A 27,952-nucleotide genomic window follows, 5' to 3' on the forward strand; every position below is an offset into this window, starting at 1 on the left:
AGTCTTTACTCAACAGAGAAAAATCAGAGTGTTTTTCTTCTAACTTAAAACAAGCAACTGTATTAGAGTTGAGAAAAATGTCACCTTTATTGCTTGCCCTATGGTGTGTCACTACCACTGCAGTCTGGATTATCTTCATAGCGCCTCATGTAGCTTTTAATAAACATATTTTTAAAAAAAAAATAAAAATCTTCATTTTATCCATTCTTCCTAAGAGGCAAGGAGTTTCTTGCCAGCGGTCTTATGAGAACCAAATACGTCTCTCATAAGCTATATTGTTGCCTGCATTAATTGACATATATTGATGCATTTGTGACCAGCAAAAGTGCAAGCTACAGCTTATCTGTAGGCAGTAGGGTCTCAGGCTGTGGTACGGAGAAATTTGGAAAGGTGCAATACTTTGCAACCAAAACTGACAACATACAGCCTCATCTTTCATTTTTTCTTTACTGAAAACAGAAGTGTTTTCTGTGCAGTGTATTGGACTGCAAAGATAGTTTTGTTTTGGTTTTTTTGGAAGCTGTCTGCACTTGCTCTGATGTGCTAAGTGGAACAGCAGTTGCCAGTAGGACGATATACCAATTCAGCTGCTCTGGATGAAGATACCTGTGTGGAGACTTGTCTTTTTCTGCATTGTCTCCTTGCCTCTCTTAGGCTTGTAGGATGCTGGATGGAACTACATGCAGGGCAAGCTATGATCTTCTGACTACAAAATCTTTGGAGTTAAAGTCCCTCATCCCTTTGGCTTTGGAAGAAGCATTCTCTGTTTCCAGTGATGCTGTATGCCCAGCTGTTCAGATGGCACCTGTCTGGCATGGTCATAGACATGATGGTATGACAGATCAGGATCCTGCAGAATGCAGGTATAGCCAAGAGGCACATACAGTAACTTTCCTCTCACTGTAAAGGCAAAATCCATCACTTTTCCCCCTGCAGTATTTTAAGCTGTGTAAGCTCCTGAGACAACAGATCATCGCTTCAGGAGCAAGATAACTTGTTCAGTGGTGAGATTAGCCAGCAGTTTGTGGTAGGCTTCTTCCCCAGAGCAAGCAGCAGCTGGGAATTATGTAACTGGCTTGAGGGAATGAGATGATATATTTTGTTAATCAGTTGGGTTTAGCTTAGTCTTCATTAATACAACTCTTACCAGTTATTTTTCAAACCATACCAAAGCCATTTAATAGTTGTTTCTGAGCTGCAGTTCAGTATTGGAGAACTACAGGTTGTCCACAAAGCGTGATATTCTTGCTGCTTTTCCTTAGGACCTTCAACAAATGAAGCAACACTCCTTGTTGTTTATTTTGTGTCAGATTTATTAGTTTCTGCTTGTTTCATTTGTTGGGATAATGAAGCGAGAAGGCAGAAAGTGAAGTGGTCTTCAGCATTTGCTTTTAGACGATATTATGTGTTTTAAGTTAAGGATAGTTTTGTTTTCCTTTTCTGGTATTTATTGTAAGGTGATTCTCTGGGCTTTTGGTCTTAGACTGTTATGTGAGCAACAGAGAAGAATGAACAGGTACATAGAGCAAGTGTCTTTTTTTCTGTGTTGTTTGTCTGGGCAATGTTCTGGATGTACTTCCACAGAGGTATGCACCAGGAAGCATGTTTGCAAGCTCATGCAAAGTGTAAGTTGGGTAATGCTATGTAAGTGAATAGAGTTAAAATTAATGTAAAACCAATACATCTGAGGTAAGCTGGGCTCTTTTTAACTATTAAACATGATTTTCTTTGACTCTGACACAATAATCTATTGGGTTTCTGTGGAATATTGTCCTTGAATGCTTTTTGAATGGTAAGTACATTAATTGCTGCCAGAAGATCATCATTAACAGTGTCCAGAAGTAATGGTAATGTTCAGCCTTAGGTCATATGTGGATATTTGGTTATAATGTACATTATTGTTCTTTTAACTCACTGGTAGGTTATTTACGGAGAAGCCATTTGTCATTCCTTTCTTTCCAACTCTCCAAGTTTTTTGTGCAAGCTGGGAGGGACTGGAAATTATAAATTTTCCTTTTGCCAGCTCTCTGGCATGTGCTTCTTAAGAGAAATGTCTCTTCTGGTCTTTACACTTGTTGATACCATCAAAATTATACCCACAGCTTGCCAAGAGACATGACCAAACTTCTGGGATTTCTCATCTGTCTCAGTTTGCCAGTGTCTATCCCTACATACACCACTTATACACCATTTCTTCTGTAGTTACAGTATACCTAATGTTCAGAAGCTTCTCTTGAATTAATTTCAAGCAGTGGGAAAGAGTGCAGATGAAAATATTGTAAAATAAATTTCAGTTCTTGATTGCAAAGTTTGAAGCTAAGTTTCAGATGGGAGAAAAATAGAAGAAGAAAACAGTGTCTTTGGAGTTTTTAAAAATGAAAGGTGTTTCCCAGCCATTGCAGAAGATCTTAGAGGCAAGTTTGGGGTATGCAGACTGAGGAGATGTTTCAGCCAACAACTACCAAACTCTTGTATGCCCTTGTCTGAGTAGGACTTGAAGGTAGTTTTGAAGTTGGGAATTTAACTCCTCCTCAGCAGGATAGTGCTAGCTTCTTTCTCTCCTTTTGTTCAAAGTGGAAACAGGCTCCTGTCTTTCACTTTTTTTTTTTTTTTTTTTTTAATTCAAAGCTTCCTTCTTTCCTTCCTGCAGTTTCTGGATTTCTACCAATGTGGATGTGATGATTCATGTTTTCCAGATGTGAAATGCAAATGTGGGAAGTGGGATCTTTCCCTCTAGGATTTTCTTGGAGTCTATGGTGCTATTGAGTTTTTTTAATTAATATGTCCCTCCTAATCCAAATGGTTTTTCTGCTGGCCACAGTGGTTTTGGGGCTGTTGCAGTACTTAGTAAGTCCTATCTGAGAGTATTCATTATACATGCATCTCAAGCTTGTTTGGCTTTGAGAGCTTCTTCAAGACCACACAAAACTTCTTAACTTAGTCCATTGCCATAGGCAAATACCTCCTTCTCTTGTCCATTTTACAACTGATCTCCCCAAGCTCCAACAGGGGGATGTTTGGAGCTTCTTCAAGCAACCTGCTGTCTGGTGCACAATTGAGAAGCTAGTAGGACAGGGCTGTGCACTACTTGTCTGTGCTCACTGTCCCAGCTCCTTTCTGCTCTGTCTTCATTTGCTGATATTGCGATGGACTATGTGATCCCACAGGAAATAATATACATTACTCATAGGCTTTGTTCAAGGTACCAGGTATATTTGAATTGGTGATTTCTTGGCTTTGTGGCTGTTCCTCTCCTTCAGAGGCCCCTGTAATCAGCCCTTCAAGTTAATCACCTTTACATCCCCTTAAAAGTCACTGAAAGAGCAGGGAAAGGAAGAGCTGAATTATGAAGTCAAACCCGAAATGGTTCCACTTTCAAGGCATGTGCCAGCTGCACCTTTCTGTCACTGAAATGCTGCATCCAGTCTCTCAGTTCTTGAGACTGAAATTCTCTGGACCAGAGGCATCACACTCAGCTTTGTCTGTACAGGCGTGGCTCAGTGTTGATGTTCAATAAATTCTCATTGATTTTTAAAGTATGTTGCAGCACTAGACTTGGTGAGAGCATTTGCATTATATGGGCTAACTTTTGAATTTGTAATCTGATGTTTTGAGTTGATGCTTAAGGAATCAATTTGGTGTGATATTCCCATTTGAATGTGCTGATGTTGTTACACTTATTGTTAGACACATTAGATTCATTTTTAGAGAAAAAATATTTTCTGGTAGTTCACATTATGTTTTTTAAGCATTGCAGCCTTCCAGATGAGAGCCCGTCAGGCCTTTGCATAACAAGCCACTGCCCGTCTCTTCTCGCCATGGTCACATTCTGTGCTGCAACATGTTTCTGGAGAGTTCTCTTCCTATTAAGTGTATCTGTTGGAAACTCTGCTTTCATGAAAGCATCCCCTTAAATTACACTTTCTTCCATAAAAGCTTGAAAGTTACACTATCGGACCTGTTTAATCTAACAAACCAACACTACTTGTTTTGGATAAAGGCAATAGGCATTTGGGATGCTTCTTCAAAAAGTGCCTTTTGCCTGTTGATTCCCCTTTTCTTTCTTTGCTAGACTTCTGTAATAGTGTTTATTTCATTAGTCTGGAAGGTCCTTGGGGCAGCTATAGCATGATACTGGCAATACCAAGAAAAAGTGTCTTTTCTGAAGGGACTGAAAAAAGTCTTCCTGTGGGCAGAGATAAAACTGAAATGGATATCAGCTGAGCAAAAAGAGCCAGCTGAGAGGCGCAGCTCTTCCCTTCTTGAAGAGACTGAGTTAGTACAGACCTGGTAATTTCTCCACTGGAGTGATTAGTGCTGTGCTCTAGTAGCAAATGGGTCTCTTTGTATAAAAGCTGTTTACGTTATTAACTATAGAATGAATATTTTCTGTTTCCTTACCTAAACCAGTTCAGACTATTTCTCTGCACATCTGACATTTCACATTAAATTTGGGAGATGCAGCTCCTATAAAGTATAACTTGATGACAGCAGTGAAACTAGAATTGGATGAAGAATGTATGGAATGCAGCATCACATCTGATAACAAAGGGCCCTCAAAATCTCAGCAAAAATACACAGTTTGTGTCATTATATATTGAAGGAACAGGCTTCCACACTAAATAAGTGAAAATCTCAGCAGTCAAAATAGGATGTAATTGGAGAACAATCAAATTGCTTAAATTTCATTTTCATTTTTGCAAATTAACATGTACTGGCAATGCAAATTGGCAGGGCAAAAAAGCTTTGTAGCAGAGACATCCCCTTGCATCCCAGCCAGAGCCAGCTTCCTGTAGAAGCAAACACTATTATTTGGTACCATTTTTAAACACTTTTTAAAATTAACTTGGTCCCACTAAAAGGATTATTGAATAGGATCTAGTTAAGGGGCAATTACAAGGTTGGCTGGAATAACAGGTTAAGAGGATAAATGTTTAGTCCTTCTTTTAAGTCTCCTGTTTTTCACTTCCCAGGTTGACATGTGTTGAGACGTTGCCCAAGCGGCACTCATAGGACTGTCCAGCTAGCAAATGCATTTTTTTGTGATGGCTCCTTGACCAATGTAATGTCAATAAGGAAGCTGAAATAGAGAATCCAGGACTACTCTTTTTTTTTTTTTTTAAACTTTTTCATAACTCCTATGGGAGCAAGGTACCACGTTGAAAGCCTATAAATATTTTTTACAATCTTCCTGAAGTTCTTTTCTAGGTGTTTGTTTCTATAAACTTTCTAATCCAGCGGTTCAAGGTGCTGTGATAAATGGCCTGCTGTTGGGCCGTGGGATAACATGAGGCAGCAAAGCCTGCCTAGTTTGCTTCTGAAGTGTTTCCTTGTAAGAGTTTTCTGATAGGATTGTTTGACTGTTTTTATGGGAGATTTAGGAGGCTGAGCTGGTTTTGTGGTTCTAAATGCTCTGTTGCTCTTAGCTCCTGTAATTAGGAGGACTGGGTTTAATAGGAAGAGCAGATGAAGCAATTTAATAAATTCTTTTATGACCAGTTCTTAGATAAATTTCTAGGGTTTTTTTCTTAGATAGCATCAGTCTCTTCTCTCTTCTTTTCCCTTTTCAAATCTTTTAAATTTCACCCTTTATGGCTCTCTTATCATTGCTGTCTAACTTTTACCAAGGTGACTCCCTAACTCCCTTGCTGCTCCTAATGGGCTCTTTTCCTTTTATAGCTATCTGCCTTTTCAGTGTAACTATTGAAGAGAAAAGGCAAACGTGATACCATCTGGGGAAACTGGTTTCCTGTTTTGTTTTTTTTTACACAATGTCTCATTACTCCTTATGTAACTCAAACTTCTCTTCTGTAAAATTTCTGCCCTCCCCACTTACAGGTTAGTTTTCCTGCTAGAGTCACCCTTGGCTCCTTTGCTGCACAGTCCTTTGCCTTGTGCTTTTTATGAGTTAAGCCAATCCCATGCTTCTTGTGGTCAGCTATTTTTTAAACATTCTCTCCAATTACATCTCCATAGTTCCTTAAATGTGAGCATCGGCACGTTTGAAGACTTACTTTAATATTCTGCTTTCTAACAGTTCTGTTTCTGTAGAGCCAAGAAAATACGAGCGGAGGAGCTGTATGGAAACACTAGAGAAAATGAAATTAAAGAATTAAAATAGCCAGAAATCTGGAAAGCAAAGGTAAAACATATTTAATAGGGCAGGTAGATTTTTATCTTGTTTCACTTAACAAAACAGAAACATTCTCTGGAGAGAAATGTTTCTTGCCATAAAATTAAGAATCTGTATTTCTGGGCTGCAATACTAATTAACAGAAGTACACCCTGAAGTAGCATGGAAAGTTCCTACTAATCGTTCCTGAAAATGATGTAATCGAGCAGCTTCACTAGTATTCACTCAGCAAAGGGAACTTGAGGCTGTTTTCTCGAAGCTTTAAAGATTCCCTGTGAGCTGAAATAAGCTATTAAGCAAGGGTCTAGTTGAAATAGGGATGGCTTGGTGAGGCTGAGTGGAAGACTGAGCATGAAGAATGTGCTGATCTGCTCAGGGCATGTTGGTTTTTTGTTAACTTCCAGTGTGTGATTTCACTAAGACGAACTGTTGTTGGTGAGTAGAAGCATGTTTTAACAATGTATATGCAGTCAAAGATGTTTTTTCTAGTCAGAGATTTTTTTCCTGTGGCATGCTAGAAGCTTTTCCTCTTGACTTCCATCTGTTTCCTTGTCTTTCATTTTAGTAATTGATTATTCCTTCCTTGTTTTTATTTTCTGAATTTTGTACAGAGACATATTTGTTGGTATGTACCTATAGCTGTAGTATTTGTATATAATGTATAATGTATGTATATAATGTCTTATGCTTTTTTTTTGTTGATAGAGTAAATGTTACCTGTGCAGTAACTTCTCAGAAATACCTAACCCTGTAAAGCAACATTCATCGGTAGTTTCTGTTGGAAGCCTGTTTTAAGAAATAGCAGACAACCTGGTTTTTGTCTTAAACTGTTATCTTCCCGGTATTTAGAGATTTTTCTTCTTTCTTGCCGGGGACTATATTAATGCACTATTGTAGATACAATAATTATATATTATCATTATTAAAGCAAAAATTAATAGTGGTTTGGAAATGATAATGAAGTCATCTTAATTTTACAGAGTTCAAGGTTTTAGTTGAAAACCTCACAAGAAAAATAATGGTCACAGTGGCAGTTTGCTGTCATATGTCATGCGTTGTCCCTTAGAAGAGCACATATGGCATTAAATAGCTTTGTTTCAGAACATAATCTTGTGTGAATGAAAGGAAATAACCTACCTTGCCTTTACATGCCTGATTAGTTTTTGCAAACAAATCTTGCATATTGAAGGAGATGATGATGAATTGACTCTAACAGCAGCCCTACAGCATCAGATATATAGAGGCACTCTTCTGGACAGCTTGTTCTGTAGATACAGAATTTGTTTTCTAAAATAGCCACCTCCTTTCCCTCTAGAAAGCACTTGTCTAAGATTCACATCTTGAAAATTAACAGTGAAAAGTATTCTTCCATGTGAACTGTTAAAAACCAGACAATGCTACTCTGGCTCTCAACACTTAAAGAACAGGAGGAAAAGGTGGTTGTGTTTAAGTGCAGTTCCTCATTTTACTAAAACCCAGCCAGGAACCTTAAGGACATTATAAACCAAATCAGTTTTGCGTAACTTGAATAAGACTTTTCCATAAACAGAAGGGCTGAAAAGGTGACAAGCGTGAAAAAGCTCAAAGTACAAGTGCCTCTTCTGTACTCTTCACCAAGATTTCTAGGTGAGGGCATATCAGTTTCTCATGATCCTGCCTCCTGCTTTCTTGGCCTCCTCTTTACCAAGGAGTGTCTGAGTGCTGGGTGGCAGCTCTCCCAGGGCACAATGGAACGGTTGCCAGTACTTCCCCAGTATGTGGCCCCCATCAGGGATGTACACTGGAATCTGTGCCCATCTACTCTTATTTCTTATCAGAGATGAGACATAAAATCTTACAGCAACCACAGTTTTTGGGTGGCCTTTAGGAAGACGTGTTTCTGTAGTCTTCTGCCCCTTGGTTTTATCCAGGCACAGCTGTGCTGTTGGTGCCTGAGCACTCCTGGGGTGCCTGGTAACATCCTAATTTTCTCTGGGGGGTCAGAAGAGTATTTTCTTGGTATTTTCTTTGCCAGGTCACCTCCAGCTAACCTAAGAGAGCTTGATTTTTTAATCCATATCACCAAAGTAGAATGTAGGGTGCAGAATCTGTAAAAGAAGGAGAGACTTGATTTCTACAAGTTGACTGCATAGTAGTCTAGGAAAAAAAAAGTCATGTTCCCATATGTTTCATGGCAGCTTTGCAGTGGTATTCTTTCTTATGGCAAGATTTTACTGAAGATTGAAAAAAGAATATGCCAGATGTAGGAAGTGTCAGCTGAAGACCGCTTTGAAAAAAGCCCTTTTTCAGCCTTTCCAAAGAGTTATAGTTGTGTGTTAACATTTCTTTAAGGATATAATGGGATATTTATAAGTGTCTGATGGTTCCGAAAATGATTGGCCTATCACATACTTAAGTTTACTGTAAACAAGAATTGCTTGACAAAATATTTAGTCATCCTGAATGATATGTCATAAATCTCAAAATTAACAGATAAATGCAATGTAATTGTAAATCAATAAACATATTGGTAGCTTTGTAAAAGAAAAAAAAAACAAACCCACCTTCCACAACTGTTGCCTACTTTGTGTTTAACTGTGTTATAAATAATTATTAGAAATAAATATTAAAAATACTAGAAAAATGTAAAAACATTTTAAAATGTAGAGATACTAAAAAAATAATGAGACAATTCTGACATTATCTTATGCTTTCGATGTAGACCAATATGTCATCAGAAACCCTTAAACACTCACAATTACAAAACATTGGAATTAAAAGTCTTGTTGTATTATTGCAGTTATTGGACAGGAAAAAAACTGATCATTTCCTCTCCAAAAGATTTCCTGATATTTTTGGTAACAATTTTTGTCTATTCTTACTTATTTGCAGGAAGGGGGAAAACAGATGCTAAATGATATCATGCCCCCACCCTCAGCATTGTGGCTGTTGGCTATTAGTCAGTTAATAGTGTTCTCCTTTCAGGGAGAAAATTCATGTTTGGTGGAACGTGCATGACCATAACCTTGCTAAGGGTGTGCACAATGAGGAGGTCAGCTTGGATTTCAGGAACAGTCATGTACTCAAGGAGAATAGTTGAGTCCACTGTTATTTTTGTCACAGTGAAAAGTGAAATGGTGAGCACTATACTTGCTAGTTTAAAACCTTTCAGAATGCCAATCAAAGATGCACCTTTTTGGTGGGGTAAAGTAGGCTAAAGGCAAGATTTCTGTGCCTAGGAGTTTTCCTACAAAAATATAGCTTTATAATTTTTTTTACCTTCTATAGTTAACTTGCATTATATAAGGACTAATCTAACCAGAAACTGTGTTAGAGGGTCAAAAGGTTTCCATTATTATTTGCTTAACCTTTTGCTGTAGACACGTTCTGTAAGGCTGCTATTTTTCTGTTAGCCCCGTACAATGATTTCCAGAGAAAAGGGAAGTTCGCATTACATTTGTCATCAGAGTGCTACCAACTCAGCAGACAGTCCCTCCCTCATACATGCAAACTGAGGCACATGAAGAACATTTGCTGCTCACCATATCAATGGGAGTTAATAAGCTAGGCTCTCATATGATTCATCTTCTCCATCTTATGTTTTGATGGTTTTGATGGATTTTGAGTGAGTTTTATTAGATATTTGTATGATGCGTAGCACCAAGACAGCCATTCTCTGACAAGTAGTCCTGAAGTACTACTAGAATACAACAAATAGGTTATTAATGTTGCTCTGATTTTGCATCATAAGGAAACTCTTCCTTAGAAGTATCAAAGAGGTTAAAGGCTTGCACAGAAAACCATCCAGATTTATGCAGGTATATTATAGATGAAATTCTGGGAAAAGTTATTATAATCTGTCTTAATATACTTCTTGTGTTAGAGCTATGACTCCATTTAAAAGACAGGTCATTTTTTGTTTTGTTTGCTTTTAAATTATTGTTTTTCTTTTTACTTTGGTTCTGGGACAATTCCCTAAATAAACTTCCAGGTAAGTGGCTCTTGTTGTTAGCCATTTGTAACAGTGCTGGAGAGGTACTGAATTTATGGAGATCGGAGAAGCTGAATGTGTATTCTGCTTATATTGATACACATAATCCTCAGGCTTAATGCACAAGAAGAATTTCAGTGGACCAACCCATCAGTCTTAAAGCATAAACTTTGCTTTTATCTAGAAGCTGGACAGAGACCTCTTTAAGCAAAGAAGAAAGCTGAGAATATAGAGTAACCGCCTTAGGATGCTTAGTGGAGTTATTTTTATTTAGGAACACAGAGTTGGAAAGGACCCTTGGATTGTTTTTAGACAAATCAAAGCTGTAATCGTACAGCTTTTGATAAATAGCCTTTCCTGAAATCAAAACAAGTTGTACTTTTACAGTTAAATAGCTAACATATTGTGCAGAATGGGACAGCTCTTTTTGGGAAAAAAATCTATTAGATTAGAAATCACCTTTGAATCCCCAGAGCTGTACAGAATTTAAGAGTCTTTACTTCCTGTGAATTTAAGCATAACTTGAAATTTAGCTGCCTGCCAGACCTGCTGACTATAGTGCCTACCATGGTATGAGATTGCTGGGTGAGTGGGGAAGCAAAAGGAGGATGAAAAAGTGCCATTTCTTGACAATTCAGGTGATAGATAGAACTAGCAAGCCCCTGGGGAAGGTGCTGGTCAGAGGGGAGAAGAAATCCCTGATACTGTGGAATTGAATACTGTGTCAAGAAGGTAATGGGCTAAGGTAGCGGGCTATTAATCGATAATCTGTATTCTGCCAGTTTTCTGTCTTCCTCTTAACCTGCTACTAGGTTTAAGCTCATTTTTCTGCTGCAGATTATTGCAGATAAGGTTATACTTGATCCTTCAAGACCTAACAAATTAGGTATTTCAAAACATGTTAAATATTTAGTCTCACACATTTCTCGTGATCCACTGTCACATAGAACATAATGTTTCTTTTTGTTATCTAATATTTTTCTTTCTCAATCTGCTGTCACATAGCACATCAATGTTTCTTTTTGTTATGTAATATTTTTCTTTTTCTCCCCATCTTCTGCATTTCATTACTAGTTCTGTGCCCTTTTTATTACTTTTTTTATTCATAGTTTGTGTCTTCTGTTTTTCTTGGGAGATTTTTTTTTTTATTAAAGATGCAGCAGTCAGAAAAAAAGGGAACAGAAAGCTAGAGTTAATATGAATGAATGTAGCAAATTACTACAAATAATTAATGTTTGGTATAATCTTGAGGTCAAGAAAAGCGAGAAAGATGGTAGAACTGTCCTAGAGCTACATGAATGGGGTAAATACAGAAAAAAATTGACTGCCCTAGAGCTAGGTGCATATGGTGGTAAATGTAGTAAATATATGCAATTCCATTACCTTTCACTCTAAGCATTAATGAATTTTCTTCAGCGATGCTTAAACTGCTTTAGACTTGTTCTTCATAAAATTCATCTGCACTAATGTTCTCAAAGTGACTTTGAAAGCCGTGTACATTGTTGTTCACAAGAAAAACAGGTTTTAAATTCATTAGTGCGAATGAATATGTTCTGGGAGTGTGTCCCAGAGACTGTCACAAGCTTCTCAGGCCTCATCCAACCCATCATGACTGTGAAGGCATCAAATGGCATGTACAGTTTATAAGTGTGTATAAAACTTACACTGATCAGGAAAGAAAATTCTAGATTAGTTTCCTTCTCATTCTTCTCTCGTGTGCACCTCTGTTATCAAGCAAGTGAAAGTGTTGGATTCTGTGCTTAATTTATGCTGGTATACATATTTGGGATGGGTCCTTTGGGATAAACGGCACAAAATCCTTCCATACAGTTCTGAAAGAAATTGCAAAGGAATCTTAATGCACAGCCATTTTAATTTCTTGTAACCGGGACAGCGAGAAAGAGGAGAAAGTAGTGGGGTGAGACCCCCAGTATGGTCTGGGGGCTGTGTGCTCCTGTTATGGGGCAGCTGTGATACAAACCTGACCTTGTGCCTGTTCTGGCTAAAGCCACATCCCTATTGGTTCAATTTGTTTAAAGAAGAAAATCTTTACTGTGGAAGGAGGAGCAGACAGAAGGGGCAGTGAGTGCTTTGCTGGCTGCTTGCTGTGTTTTAAAAGGTCAGTAGCTCCTGTTGCCGTGAGGGTCAGTAGCTCCTGTTGCTGTGAGGGTCAGTTGCTAGGCTGCTGTGGATTTCTGCACACCTTTCCCCAGCAAGAGGGACCTCGTGATGAGGTGCAGTGTTGTAGTAGTGCCTTTTTAGTAACCTCACCCACTCTTTTCTGCTGGCTGAGCAGACTAAGACAGATGCTCTCAGGAGCAGTTGTTTTCTTTCCAGGGTTCTCAAAAACAGCTGCTGAAGTAACTGATAGGTTATTTATCCTGCCAAATTAAAACTAATGTATTAACTTGGGGAACGGAGTTACCGTCTATGGAACTGTCAGGGCAGTGAGGCTTTCTTAGGAATTCATTGCCACCTTCACCCTACTTGCATCTTCTTTTAACTCACAGCAAAGCACACTTACTTTAAGCTTAAGTGAAAATTATCTTGGAAAGGTTGCGGAGTACAAAACTCTGTCATGAACTTGTCATTTAACCCTGCTTTCCTTTAGCCCCCTCAAGTAGCAGGAACTTCTATGCACATTTGCAATGTGCATAACAACCATCACTTCTAGTGGGGATCAGGCCTTACAGTGCTAAAGGTGGAGCAGTTGTGCAGTAAGAGTCTTAACCTGCACCAGAAAGGTTAAGAAAAAGGTACAGCAGGAGAGCAAACCAAGGTAGGGCTGGGAAGGGAAGAATGTGGTTGCTGAGACAAAGTATGTGCTTTGCTTCATTTTGTGAGACCACAACCTGTACTATTCACATTGTAGATAATTAGAAAACAGCACCAGAGTGTAAGCAGATGAAGTTTTCTAACCTCAGAATAAAATTTCCAGGATGCCATAGCAAGTGTTTATCAGACATGTGCAGCTAACAGAAAGTTAATTATTTAATTTACCTCTCAGTTCAGTGGCTGTGACAGGCTTAATACTCCCTGAAGCAAGTGTGAAATTAAGGAGGAGATCTGCACTGATCCTACTATGGGCAGGTTGGGTGGCCTATTTCTGTGTTGGCCAGGCATTTCTTATATTACATTTGGTTTTCATTGCTTGTAACCTCATTAAATGTTTGCTGTTCATGAGTAGGTTGGCAGGCAGAGTTCTGTGAAAATAACAGCAAGTGATCAGGTAACCAAATACTTAATCTATGTTTGCTTAGCCTGATATGTCATCAAATTCTTCCCAAGTACCTTAATGTACAACAAAAATGCTAACTAGGGTCTCAGACCCGACCTGAAGCTTGCCTGGGAAGTTGGGCCAGGGATCTACACTGAGGTCCTGGCACCCAGCTATTGCTGTATGTGCATTAAAATTAGTTATGTCTCTATGTGGAGATTATTAACTCTCTGAAACTTTTTATGTATATTTCTGTGTATTGAAGGGTTACTGTTATCCCTTCTGGCATTCTTGGAACTTCCTCCTTCACCCTTAATAATCAGAACTTGAAATAAAATCTTTATCCCTCCAGAAGGGCCAGTGAAAGATACAGCTCAGGTCCAAAATAAAAGCCCTGCATTGCCAAGACTCTGCAAAAGTGCTGCAGAGGTATGTCTGAATTGCTTAGGATCTCTCTGTGACGTATCATGAGCTTATGCGAACTCCACCAAATGGCATTACTTGTAATTGCCAGAAAGTCCTTAAGCAAAGTAATTCAAAATTTGTCAGTGCCCTGATAACTCAGATGGTGGTCATGGATTCTTATGGGCTATTCAATCTTCTAGTCATTTGAACATAACCTGTGAAACTTGCAGTAATACAATAAATCCACATTTGAGGCCTTAAATAGTAGATGAAAAGTGAATTTGGCAGGATAATTTAATGTGAGACTTAATTGCCAAATTGGGATATAATCTCTCTGGCTTCATGCTAGATTGGACATCAGCTTTTTTTTGGCTAGGTTAGCCACAGACACCCACAAAAGTCTTGAATTTTGTTTTCCATCTATGTGGACAGGTTGGTTTGCAACAAATTGTACTGCTTGATGATCCAGCATGAGGAATCATGTAACTAGTGCCTTAGCCATCAGATAACTTGTTGATCCAATCTTTGCACATATTTAATAAGACAGTTGTTGCTTGGAGCTGTACAGAAGGGGATGTATAATTGACCCTATTAAAAATAAAGATTTAGTCGTTAGTTCAGGTAACATACACCCTGCAAAATTGTCTGTCGTTGGGACGGATTAAGCACATGAGTCTGCTCACAAATTAGCAGCACATGCTAGAAGGCAAATACAGAATGTGTATGTCAAGTGGCAAGTCCGTGGATATGTCTTCTGCTTCATGTGCTTGGAAATTTTGACTGGAGGCATGTTTGGTCTTCCTCATATATTTTGTGAATAACGCTATACTTGCTACACACTTGCTTTCTTATTTTACTGTATTAGCCAACCTGTTGTACCTTTTTTGCCTTGATTTGCCTGTGTTTTTGTCAGAGAGCGTGTTTCAGAACACTGGGGAGGGAAGGAGGATGTGCGCACACACTGGCATTGCTGAATGTTTGTCCTGAAGCAAATAGCTAAGGTCAAAAAATGAACTCTACACTTCAGGCAAAACATCACAACATTTATGAAGAGGCCAGTAATGTCCTTGGAGCCATGTGGGCACCTGCAGAGGCTACTAAGAAACCTCTGTCAGCTGCATTGGATTTTTTTTGATTTGTAATAGAAAGTTGTGTCAGAAAAAGCAAACTGTCCTGGTCTCCTTTCCAGTGCTTTCATTGATCTTTTATGTACATAATTCCTAGCAACTGAATTCCTTGAAGATGAGGTTTGAAAATGTAAACTCATTGGATCTCATTTGCTTTGTTTGGTTTTTCTGATCAGCTGTAGGAATGAACTTGTAAAGACTGCATCCAGCTGGGACCCTTTAAACTCACTTAGGAGCCTCTGTGCATGAGGTACCAGATCTGGTGGCTGCTTACAAAAGCTCTTGTAATCCCAGCTGCAAATTCTTGTTTGATCTTTGTGAGCTGGTATGACCATTGCTATATAGTCGAAACTGTAGCTATGTCAGATGTCCCATTTGAGATATAACCTCTTCTTCATACAAAGAGTGAGGCATTTACGTCATCAGGCAGAAGGGAGCACTGTGTATCTCTCCAAAGACACACAGAAGTGACAAGCAAAGCAGATCATTAGAGATTTTGTTTTTATCATATCTGAGCTCTCTTCTAGTTCATTAGTACTTTGTGCTGCAGTGAAAATCCTTGTTGTGCCAGTCTCCATATAAACACAGAGAGTAACCCAGAACTTGCAAAGACTTTTTAATATAATTTAACTTATGGTGAAACACATGCTTGTGGCAATGGAGAAGTGAACAATAAATACAGAATTGGTACATGTTCTAATGTTTATTGTGGGCATTGCTTTGAGCTCTGAATCATTAGAAAGCTTTATACAAATATTTACTTATAAGTAAATATTAGCAAAGCCTATTATATGAAGAGAAAAAATAGGATAGTAATTTTTATTTCCAAATAGTATACAGCTTTTTTGGGCTAAAGTAAAATGTGCGGTTATTAACGGGCTGACTAGCACAGCGGCAAAAATAAATGGTACATGAGGAATGCACAAAGACCTGAAACAGATATTTAATGGTAGATTTTTTAGCTTGTGTAACTGGATAGCAGTATAATATAGATTTGGCATCTTTTGTGGATATTTTTATTCACTGTTATTTTTCAAGGATATTGTTTCAAACATGGTCACCTTAAATCACTTCTCAAAAGAATTGACAAGGACACATTTTGTTGTGAGATTGTGAAGAGTTCTGTTTGCCGTTCACTTCCTGTGGCAGTTCAGGTGCCGCTGCCACTGGCTTTTGGTCTTAATTCCCATCTTTCAAAACTGCACTTGGAAGAGTGGGAGAAGCTAGCTCTAATCTTTAGTGAATTGTCCATGCTCAGAAAATAAAGTTGCTGTGTCCTGCCTGATTACATCCTTCATCTAGGGTTTGCCTTGTGAGAACAAGGAGATCATATGATTTTCAAATCTCTGATTTTGCAGTGAGTATTCCCTTTTCGTACAGAGGTGATAACTGTATTCCCTCAAACAAAAATTTTGCACTAAATTGTGTACAAGGAAGTATAGCTACTTGGAGCGGAGACTGCAATCAAAAAACCAATTCAGGCCAGGGACTGGTGTGAGCCAAGGGAGCCCCACTGAAGGTAAATAAGCTGCAGCAATTGGCACCACTAAAGTATGTGACTTACAGGTACGTGCTCTGACATTTGTGGGGAAAAAGGATATCACGTGTTAGGATGTAACTGCTGAGCAAATTACCCTGAGATAAATGATACTGGACACACAGCCAAATTCTGATGGAACTCTTGCTTCCAACAGATTTTCATAAACTGTGTTTGAAAGAAACCTCCCCCTTTTATGGGGTAAAGCTGAAGCCACATCTCCTAGCTCAGCCATGCAGTTTATAGTGTGTGCTGTGTGCCCTGATTCCCTCTCTGCCTGTTTTTTTTCTCTCTCTCTCCCTTCAGATGGCCAGTAACCCATGTGCTGGGTGGCCCCAGCGCCTGCGTGGCGTGCTGGCCGGAGTTGGCCCCTGCCACTGAGGCAGGAGGAGGGAGGCATCGCCCCAGCCTGCACCATGGCCTTGCTGCAGAGTGCCCGGCACGCTGGCCCTCCCGATGGAGGCTGGGGGTGGATGATCGTGGCTGGCTGCTTCCTTGTCACTATCTGTACCAGGGCTGTGACGAGGTAAAGGGGCTGCTTCTTGTCTTTCTGACCTGTTTGTGGTATTACCCTGTTGTTTTATTTTTCCTTTGGAAGAGTATTTTGGATCTCCTTTGATGTCCCTCAGCTACAGGGGTTATATTATTTGACTAGCTGCAAACCCACTCCTGATACGTTTTAAAGGCTTCCCGAAACCCCTGAAGCTGTGAAGGTGGATGGGGTATTATGGGCCCTCTGGTTTTAGTCTCGCCTCTTGTGACAGCTGCTCTGCCTCTCAACACCCTCTCCCTGATTTTTTGCACAATCAAAGCCTCGGGCAGGCAGCATTATTTCAGGCTCTGGTGGTTTGGTCAGGGAGGGAGGAATTGTGTAGGGTCTCTTTGGGTCCACTGTGTCCATCTGACCCCACAGCCGTGCTCATTTTTGCTAGTCCCACTGGATTTACTTGGCTCTTGAGTCTATCTGAGAAACCTGTAAATACCCCCTTCTCCTACTGCAAGCATTTCAGGTACCATCCATACTGAGAATGCACATGTCCTACAGTAGGAGGCCCCTCTCTATACCCTTCTGGTATCTGAAATATGCAAAAATAGACTACTGTCTTGCATGAACATAATGTACACATCTAGTATGAGATGGTTTCCACAGCTGCTGTTGGGTGATTTTGATGTCAGCTGGAGGCAGAAGAGCCAAGTCAAGTGTGTGTGGACATGGTCATTTAAACTATATTAAGCAGAGAAATAAGCACCCTGGTAAGCGAGGAACACTGATACAGTGTGTTGCTGGGCAGCCAGTATAATGTAAATACAGTGTTTGCTACTTATATTTTTTTTTAAATTAAGGCTGTCAGGTTTAGGGATCTAAAATCTAAGGTCTTGGAGTCAGCAGCATAAAAAGGGCATGGAAAAGTTGACACAGTTTATGGATGCAAATGTGCCAGTTCCATAATGACAGCAGAGATTTCCCAGTTGATTTAATTCCTTATTCATATCTGAAATATAGAATCATAGAATCACCAGTTTGGAAAAGACCCACCAGATCATCGAGTCCAACCATTCCTATCAAATACTATGTTTCATTCAAGAAATCATCTGGCACAGATCTATAGTATATGCAAGAATGAAGTATGTGAAAGACAAAAGCTAAGGAAAGTGTTATTCATTGATTTGCAGGAGAAGGAAAAGAGAGTGGGAAAAAGAGCTCTCTGGATAAGCCAGAAACTAGAATGAAACAATGCAGCCTTTTAATCCATTCCCCTGCAGAGAGAGGTAGAACAGTAACACTCATTAAACTGAGGAAAGTAACCTCTCCTGGAAGCATTTTAATGAACTGCTGGAAGGTCCATGGGCTCCTTCTGTGTTTTGATCCTCTGTTCATGAGGAGTTGCTTTTCACTTGCTTTGCGCTTGTACATCCCATAACACATAACTAGAGGTGATGTTGGCTCTGTGGTACCATCCTGGCCCTGCTGTGCCAGTTTGTGCAGATATGAACGCCACCATTAACGAGCAACCATGTCAGTGAAGAACTGGGGAGCTGGGGCTTTGTGTACCAGGGAAGCAACATCATGACATGGGCCATAAATTGCTGGTGATAGTTACAACTTCAATTTCATTTCAGTTAAAAATAATATAGGTTATTATAGCAGCAGCATATACCACAGTGAGAAGCATGGTATTATAATGCTCATAATCTTTCTGGAGTAGTTATCTGCCTGAATTAGGTTGTACATCAGCCTAGTTGTCTAATCTCACTGTTGGGATAAGAGTTGGACGCTAATTTGTGATTCAGTTGTTGCCAATGCAAAGCAAGGGCTCTTCTCAGGTTGAATCACCCTTAGCCTAGGTGCCTTACACAGAGTACTGTTGGAATTATCTGACTTTCACAGATGATGTCATGTCTTATCCTGCATGCATTAAAGTAGTCTTTCAATTCCAATATCTTTTCCAAACTTTTTTAAAAAAATCTTCATCTTGTTGGGATTTAGGCAAACCACAGATCTAATTTTCCTGGGGGCTGGAGAAGACTTTCAAGTGGGTACTCTTTATACCTGAAGAGTGAGACCAGTGTTTTCTGTGAGGCAGATATCCCATGTTCAACAGATTGGTGTTCATGTTTTCTTTCCTAGGTGCATCTCCATTTTTTTTGTGGAGTTCCAGGCATACTTTGGGCAGGATTATGCCAGAACGGCTTGGATCCACTCCATTGTCGACTGTGCTACGATGCTTTGTGGTGTGTATTACCTTCTTAAGACAAATGTGTCTGCTTTTTCTTCAGTTCCATCTGTATTTTTGCTTATTCACAAGCTGGTGGTGTCAGTTGGGAAAGAGAGATACTGTAGACTATCTGGGATATGGTACAGTCAAGCTGCTACCCCCAGCATAATTGCACAGAAAGGAAGTGTCTTCATACAATAGAAAAGAAGCAGAACTTTGTTTTGTCAAATAATCTAAGTTTTCAGAAATGTACTGTTGTCAAGGTACGATGGAACAAGTCATGGTGGAGAGCTACTGAGTACTTATTTTTTTGCCTTTTGTTTGAAATCATATTTGAGACTTAGCATGGGATGTACATCTTGCCTTCAGATCAAGTCACAGTCTTCCTCTTTTTCGCAAACTTGTAAGCTCGCAGTCTTTTCCCCTAAAAGAAAACTCAATGTTACTAAAAATAGCATGCATTCATACAGCAATTGTATCGAATTTCTCATGGGTTTACTTTAAAATTGTACAACTAGGTGAAAATCCATCCCTAATCATGTGGAAGAGAGTTAATCCATGAGAACTGCTGTGAAGGCACAGGGACACAGCTGGAATGAGATGTAGCAACTCTCCCATGTCAGCCAGGTTATATTTTGGGAAAAAAAAGAAATTAGGATAACCTTGTCATGGTATTGCAGGTAACAGAGAGGAAGTGGACTGATGATGACACAGTGGTAGAGGTAGGGTGAACTGAGAGCTGTCAATGTTAAAAAGTGCAGGAGAAGGGGTAACAGCCCTCGAGATGGTCTGAAAGATGAGACCACTCCTGTTGTGCCCACAAGGCCAGGGAGGAACAAGGAAGGATGCTTGAAGTTACTGAGCGGTGAAGTGCAAATTCCAAGTTGTAAGTGTTGTAAGTGTGGAGTAATGAACACTATGGGCTATTGCTGTGTCCTCTCTTAACCTCAAAAACTGCAGAATAGCTTGGTCCTGTAACAGCTTTGATCTGCTGAAATGGTTGCTGAGAAAGCTACTTTAAATTTCAGTTTTATCCTGACTTTCAGGAAAATGATTTTCAGAAGTTTTGTGGTGCTTACACCATTGTGATGGGGGGATGTTAGAAAACCAGTCTGTGTAGCTGTTATCACCATTTTCTTCTGATTGCCTGTTACTGCCTTTTCCTTATGACGGTTGCAAAAAAATCTGTGAGAGGACCTGCCATTAACTACCAGCTTTATTTGTTTCTTTGAAGCACCGCTTGGGAGTTTAATCAGTAATCATGTGTCCTGCCAAGTTGGTATTATGCTAGGAGGGCTGCTTGCATCTACCGGACTGATTTTGAGTTCATTTGCCACCAGCCTGGAACATCTCTACTTATCATTAGGAGTCCTTACAGGTAGGAGGCATTTGGCCCCTTTATTCCTTCCAGGAAAAAACACAGCAGTGTTAAAAATTATTATCTTTCCTTTCAAGAGAGGTAGTGTCTTCTCCATGTCATATTGCCACTGCACTGGTCCATAGAGATAACTCAGAACTGTTCCCTTCACTGTAAAAGAGAGGCTTTGGCTGCCCCTGTAAGAGCTTCAGCACTCAGTGAGTCTGATACAGCACAAATGTAGCACCCTGCCAAAGCAACTCTAACTTCTTTTAGGGAGAGGACTGGTCAAAGTTCTGAAATTATGGGTCAGGAAGGCCTGCTCTTACAGGCGATACACAGAAAGGTTTCCTTTTTTTGCCTGTAATTTGGGAAGAGTTTGTTATAGCAGGAGTTCTAGAGTGATCCAAAATATTTCCATATTTAAAAAAAAAGAAAGTTTAAATCAAGACATAAGAGTAAGCGGGCAGAAGAACACTGGGTGAATACATGGTACTCAACTGTGCACTTTATTTTTGTCTGTTTGTTCCATTTGAAAAGCAAACCAGTTGCTGGTCGGTAGTGTTGCTGTAGCAGCTCCTCAGTTTATATTCAAATGGTAACACGTATCTTTGCTCTGTCCTATCTCCCTGTGTTTGTTGTACACAGGGGAACTTGAGAGGTGCCCATGGTCACACTGACATTCCTTCCTCATTAATACTGACCTGGTAGCCACGGTGATATAAGCCTTTGTACTTGGTCCCCTGCTGTTTAGTAACAGTTGGTGGAATTACTCCAGTTCACATGCTGCCAACAGCTTATTTGTTAAAAAAAAATAAAGAATCCTTATTGTAGTGCATGTCACTCCTGTATTACAATGTTAATCTTTGACAAATGTGTTCATAAAAAATAAAAAGGCTCCTTGTAACTCGAGGGACTGTGCCACATGCCATGCTAATGCCTCTGAGGCTTCTGTAGCAAGAACCTCTGTGAATACTGAGGTGGAAAAGCAGTTGCACTTTGTACCTGGAGTTGTAAAGAGCCAATTCAGCAAGCAGTGAACTTCTAGTCTGTGGGGACTGGTTAATGAGGAGGTGAACTGTTGGTAAAGGCTAGAGATGGTGCCCCAACCCAGAGAATGTGTGGGAGCATAACTGGTGAATGTCTGAATCCATAAAAGCTTCAGTAGTTGAAACTGTGAAGAGTGAAGCAGAGGTGAGATGTGGGAGTAACTATAAGTATCAGAGTTCTTTCTAAGAGAGATGAAAATGTTTTCAGCTCCAAACTTTGATTTCCACTTTTCACAGGACATTTACAGGGTTTTCTGTGACCTATTTTCTCCTGACAACTCACTTAAATGATATATGCACCAAATAGAGTATGATTTTCACAGCTTTTGAGTGATGATGGTCTATCTCAAGGCTGCTCCTCTGGCTCTGCTAATAACGCAGCTCCAACTCCAGCTCTCTACCATACTTCTCCCTTTGCCTCCTGAGGGGTGGCAGTGGGCACTTGCAGCCTGGAGTCTCTCTAATCCACTTATCCTGTCATGGCAGGCTTAGTGCCTGCCTGGCACAGCGCAGCCTTTGAGGAGGATGTGGCAAGCTGGTTGCAAGACTGGGTGATTATTTTCTCTATTGACAAGTTCTGCCAGAGGCAGTGGGGACTGTTTTGCCCTCAGTGTAGAACACACTCCAAAACCCTGGTCAAGAACACATTTCTGCAGCGGATTCAGAAATATATGGGGTTTAGTGTTAGGGCAAGCATTTAGTTCTTAAAATTTGCTCTCTGGTTCTGCAGCAGAGGCCACAATATTTTTCCAAGTCTGAGAGATGGATATTATTTGTTTACTAAATCAAACATGGCACTGTTTTCTGGGGCTTTTTCTCCCCTCTTTTCTTGTGAGCAGGGATTTAAAACAATCAGCAGCACCTGCTGCATGAGGTTTGTTTAGCTAACTCAAAAAGGTTTATTGTTGAGTATTAGTAACAGAGACAGACCCTTTGTACTGTGTTTCAGAGACCTGAAAACTAATGTTCAGGGCTGCAATAGACCAAAGCACAAAGCGGTGGTGCCTTGTCAGGACAGTGTGCCCAGTGCCATCATCTGTGTGGACCCTGGGGCAAGACCTCATCTTGCGTCCAGGAGAGGTTGACACACCATTTCTCTGATGTTTATTGATTGTCCTTGTTCTTGTTGTTAAGTGGACCCTACTACTTGTTTATGAGCGTTGTTATCATGGAATAATGATGATCCATTAGTTTTGTCAAGTCAGTAACCCTGACAGTGGACGAAAGGAGTTATCCTACTTTCTCTTCACACTGTAACTGGGCTGCATGATGCAGTACCAGAAAAAGATTCCTGTTCGTTTGCTCTAATGAAAGTAGGTTATGCGGTTTAATTTAATGTGTTCCATGTATTGTGCTTAGTATTAAGCCATCTGCACTGTGCTTTCACTTCTAGGACTTGGGTTTGCACTCTGTTATTCTCCAGCCATCGCGATGGTGGGCAAATATTTCAACAAAAGAAAAGCACTGGCGTATGGAATAGCCATGTCAGGAAGTGGAATCGGTACCTTCATCCTGGCCCCTGTGGTCCAGCTCTTAATTGAGCAGTTTTCATGGCGTGGAGCTTTACTCATCTTGGGAGGTTTTGTTTTAAACCTCTGTGTCTGTGGTGCCTTGATGCGACCTATTGCTCTTAAGGAGGACTGCAAAAATGCTCCTGAGATTCTTGAACACGATCACATTCCTGAAGCACAGAAACGAGTCTTAAAACGAATATCCATCTGTTCACCTTTAATCAAAGCGTGGTCTCATGAGTGTTTATGCTACTGTTCATGGAAGGAATATGACTTTTTACTGATGCCAGGCTTCATGATGCTGGCAATTTCGGTTTTATTTATGGCATATGGATGTAGCCCTCTTTTTGTCTACTTAGTGCCTTATGCTTTGAGTGTTGGAGTGAGTCATCACCAAGCTGCCTTCCTCATGTCCATACTCGGTGTCATAGACATCATTGGTAATATCACCTTTGGATGGCTAACAGACAGGAGGTAATGGCTTACGGCTAAGCAAATGTAAGCTTTAGCTGGTGGGAGGCTAGATGCAAGTGAAGTGTAATGCATATACAAGTTAACATTATAGACCTTTTCTGTAGCAAGTGTAACTTTAAAAAGTCATTGTGTCTCCCCCCAAATTTAACTTTCAGGAATGCTTGCTATTTAATGTTTTTGTGTCTTCCGAGTTTGTTCAATTCTGCTGGTTTAATTATTTTTTTTTCCTGAAGAAATTATGTGTTTGTGCAAAGATCTTGCATTTGACAGTGGAAATGTAACCCCCTGCCTGAGGTATGTTGAACATGATCCTCTGTACCTATTTCCTAGAAGTTGTCACTCTACTTCTTCTGCCTTTCCATCTTTTTTGTGCTACTGGGGAGGCACAGAAATTATGGAAAAGGGTTGAGGGTCTGGCCCAACACTGCCAGACATATATTCAAACAGATTGGCCTAAAATTGTTATACATTTTCCAGTATGTAAGAACTCACCATGCTTCGCTAACTTAGGTCACTCCAAGCATTTGTGTGCAGCATCTGCAACATCAGTATAAATTGGCTAAATTAAGAATTATTTTGAATCTAAGGGGCACGTTCTTTGTGCTTATACATTTTGTGGAAAAAATCAGTTATTGGTTTTGTGGGGCAGGGAGAAAGGGAATTACCATTTCACTTAGCTAACACTAACTCCAGTATTTAAAGGCTGATGTGAAGGATGACAGCTAAGAGAGGTATACTGTAACCTTTTTTTGCATAATACTGAGAGCATCTTACTGAGCTGGGATATAAAGCCTGATGGAATACTACTTTGAACACTGGAACTTCACAGGGCTGCAAAATCCTGGCAGCAGAGAAGCTCTCCTCACTAGGGGCAGCCCAAAGAACATGGCAGGAAGCATAAGCTGCTGCTTATCAGTTATTTCTACAGCTGTAGGTGGGCTTGTCAGTGTTGAGTTTTCGTCTTGAAGACTGTGTAAGAAAATGAACTTAAAATCGAGCTATATGAAAGAGAGTGAGAGACTGAAGTGCTGCATGCCAGGGCATAGAAACTGAGATGCTGTGTCCAGCGTAAATCTTTTTCTTTTCTGTTTTGAAATTTACAGGTGTCTGAAGAAGCATCGGCACTTTTGCTACCTCTTTGCTGTGGGAATGGATGGCCTATGTTGTCTTTTCCTACCAGTTCTGAAAAATTTCCCCTTGCTTGTGCCTTTCTCATTTACTTTTGGCTACTTTGATGGAGCCTATGTGATGCTTATCCCTGTCGTGACTGCAGATGTAGTAGGAACTTCTTCCTTATCATCAGCACTGGGTGTCGTGTACTTTCTGCATGCCATACCATATCTAGTGAGCCCTCCTGTTGCAGGTCAGTTCATGAATGACTTTCCTATATTTTTATCACTACTTTAGATTTACCTTTTGGTGTGATGTAAGCAGAGAGGAAGGACAGGAAATGCCACCTGCATGTGGAGATCACCCCTGGGCAGAGAAATAACACACCTAGACCTCCATAAGACTCTAGATTCCACTTAATGTCTTGATGTCTACATATAGAGTGAGTTGAAATTTGAAAAACAAACCAGAATGGAGTAGGGCTTCTGAGAGCTGTTACATCACCACTTCATGTAGTTCAGAAATTGAGCAAGTAGAAGGAATGAAAGACTTTACAGTGAAATAACACAATTTGGAAAACCTAACTTAAAGAGTTTCATTCCAAGGTTGGGTTTTTTTGTATGGAGGACATGATCTTTTCATCTCCAAACTGCTTTGAACAGGTGAGTGAGTCAGCTTCTCTACTGTCTGGTCACAGTTCATCACTGTAGGATTTAACCATCATTTTCCTCATTTGTTCATTACAGCGAGATGAGACCTGTATTATTATTCTTTAGAAAGAAGTTGACATGGTTTCCAGTGTTGTGGAAGGACAGAGATCTTTTTTCAAACAAAAACATCTTGCGTATTTTGTCTGCCATTCACATCAATTCCCAATTAATCTGTGCTTCTGAAGCTTTTAATTTAATTTTCTGTAGTTTATTGCAAAATTGAATTATTTTAAGTGATGCACGAGCCTAGGGCATAGCTCTGTAGATGTTTCTGTGTGAGGATATCCTGCATGCAATATTTAATCCCATGGCTCTCTTAGCATGTCCAAAGACTGCTAGTTAAACCTGTCCAATTGAAAGATGTTTATTTAGTATTGTAGTGATGACTGCTGTGCTTTTACTCATGGCTTTGACCTCCAAACAAAAGCCCATAAAAATCTTATCTGCCTGCTGAGAACAAATCCCTCCTTGCCTCAGGAGGTAGAAGTATAATGATGGTGATGTAAATCCATATTGTTTGATTGTATTTGTATGTGATAACTCCAGAAGTTTCTAAAATTTCTGTTGATCACAGGATTTGTAAATTATCAGAATTCTGATGTGCCTTTAAAAACCCATGATTTTATTTCCTGCAGGTTGGCTTGTGGACACAACTGGCAGCTATACTGTATCATTCCTTCTGTGTGGATTTTCTATGATATTTAGTTCAATGTTATTGTGCTTTGCAAGACTAGCAAAGAAATTCAAAAGAACACATTTGCGGTCATTCACCTATGGTACTGGCACCAAACAGCACATCTGGACAAATGGAGGAATAGCTTATTCTGTCACAGCAGAATTAGACCAAAAGGATGTTGAATTTTTTGCTGTGGATGCAAACAGCTACAGCAACAGATGACAAGCGCTGAAGATTCAGTTCTGCACAGCTGTGACCAAGACAGAGGTGGCTCTATAGCATTATGCTGTTGAAGATATTAATCCTGTGAAACAAGGCATTTCTTTATAAGATTTTTCTGTCGTATTTTAGTTGGCTAAAATCTACGTGCCATCAAAGCGGTACCAAGTTAATGCAGTGATAGAAGAAAGCTAGACTAAAATAACGAGAGTCTGTAGATAACAAATGTTCACAGATTTATTTGAAATGCAATATATCAATGCCAAAGGTAGTCTCAAAAATGATAATTGGCTGTAAATCAAAAGAAAACTATAATCAGTCACCAAAACTGAAAAATAAAGTTTAAATTATTTCAAAAATAGTACTAATGAAATAAGCTTTTTGATGTTCTGGTCTATTATATTTCAATGGACTCATCACACACACCACCAAAAACTTCCAAATTTACTTGCAAATAACTGTTTCAAATGATAAAGCCTTTTTTTTTTCTCAGAAAATATATCAGGAAACTGTGACTTATGCTGAAAATATCTCTGGAGCAGCTTTAATTTTTACAGCGTGCCTGAATTTTGTATATGTTGCAATTTCATTTCAAATATGGGTTTAGACCTGCTTTCCCAAGCACCCCACAGCAAAATTTTGAGGTGGTTGCTGTTTTTTCACATGGATATCTTTAAAGCTTGAATTTCTAAATATTGACATTCTAGGTGTGATCCTTGACTAGATCCTTATCTGGGAGGGTGGAAGAGGTACTGTGGCTACTCTACTGTCTGAAAATGAGTAAAGTTGTGCCGTGAGACTAAGCATGCTGATAGACAAACCTGCTCTAGCTGCATTAGTTGGAAGAAGCCCAAAGGCAACCCCAGGAGACCACAGGAGAGGCTTGTTGTTTTTCCAGATGCAGACCCTCTTTCTCCTTTAAAATTAGCAGCTGTTGAAGAAATTTAGAGTCCATGTAAGCAGATGACTGAGAGACTGTTCCCTCCACAGGCTATTAGTGAAGACAATGTTGGCAGACAATGTTGTTTCTGTGTATTCCAGTGGCGAGTCTGTCTCCTCTGGAACCAGGAGCTGTATTTTTTGATGGTGCAAATTACTTGTTTTTGCCAGCTGAATAGCTGATCATGTCACTTGTGCTGTATGGCCAGAACACAAGAGCTGCAACTTGCCAGTGGATGCCTGCTACTTGTGTGAGGAATATACTACAGCTGGCTGCTTCATAGGAGCTATGAGCTGAGACTAGCTCACAGGGTAAATTACTGATATGATGATCCAATATATAATGGAATGTTCCTACATTTCCAGAGTGAAACGGTTGTCAGTGATGAGGAACTTCTCATTCTGCGGTGCAAATGATATCTGTGTTTTGTTGCTGTACAAAACTGCGTTCAGTTCATTAGCAAATTGATTCAGAGTCCAAATAATTCTCATCAATACTGAACTAGTAGTTTTGCTAGTCATCTGCAGTGTATTCAATGGGTACTCATGGTGTCCTGTTCCACTCTGTGCCTCAGAAGGGAAAGCAACATAGGCTGATGTTCACAAATTTGATTTAGATCAAGAGTACAGACAAAGGGTTATAATGTATTTTTCTAAATATATGAATAGTATGTGTATCAAGTTGTTCTATTATTCATGCACATTTCAAATATAACATATTAAAATTGTATGACTTCAATTATCTGTGCTCAAAGCATTTCTTGCTGCCTGCTTCAGAAGTGTGGTCAGAACTAGTAGCAT

General features: G+C 39.7%; 1 protein-coding gene across 2 annotated transcripts; it reads left to right on the forward strand.

Annotated features, from left to right (window-relative positions):
* The first annotated feature begins 16,064 nt into the window (after positions 1 to 16,064).
* Positions 16,065 to 27,879, forward strand: SLC16A12 (solute carrier family 16 member 12). Of its 2 annotated transcripts, none has more exons than XM_069864326.1 (7): positions 16,065 to 16,418; positions 16,696 to 16,915; positions 19,019 to 19,122; positions 20,341 to 20,484; positions 22,906 to 23,497; positions 24,601 to 24,860; positions 25,953 to 27,879. In XM_069864326.1, the coding sequence occupies exons 2-7, from the start codon at positions 16,710 to 16,712 to the stop codon at positions 26,213 to 26,215; spliced, it is 1,569 nt and encodes a 522-aa protein (XP_069720427.1). In that variant the 5' UTR covers positions 16,065 to 16,418; positions 16,696 to 16,709; the 3' UTR covers positions 26,216 to 27,879. The 2 variants fall into 2 exon arrangements, with proteins under 2 accessions (XP_069720427.1, XP_069720428.1); XM_069864327.1 differs by having other exon boundaries at positions 16,065 to 16,371.
* The last annotated feature ends 73 nt before the right edge of the window (positions 27,880 to 27,952 follow it).

The sequence above is a fragment of the Phaenicophaeus curvirostris genome, chromosome 9 (assembly GCF_032191515.1).
Source record: "Phaenicophaeus curvirostris isolate KB17595 chromosome 9, BPBGC_Pcur_1.0, whole genome shotgun sequence".
In the NCBI taxonomy this organism is placed as follows: domain Eukaryota; kingdom Metazoa; phylum Chordata; class Aves; order Cuculiformes; family Cuculidae; genus Phaenicophaeus; species Phaenicophaeus curvirostris.

Excerpts from the sequence above, each read along its gene's own strand:
- SLC16A12 (XM_069864326.1), top strand. The coding sequence starts at position 16,710 with ATGTGCTGGGTGGCCCCAGCGCCTGCGTGGCGTGCTGGCCGGAGTTGG. Across the intron at positions 16,916-19,018 it reads TGTACCAGGGCTGTGACGAG|GTGCATCTCCATTTTTTTTG; the intron begins GTAAAGGGGCTG and ends TTTCTTTCCTAG. Across the intron at positions 20,485-22,905 it reads ATCATTAGGAGTCCTTACAG|GACTTGGGTTTGCACTCTGT; the intron begins GTAGGAGGCATT and ends TTTCACTTCTAG.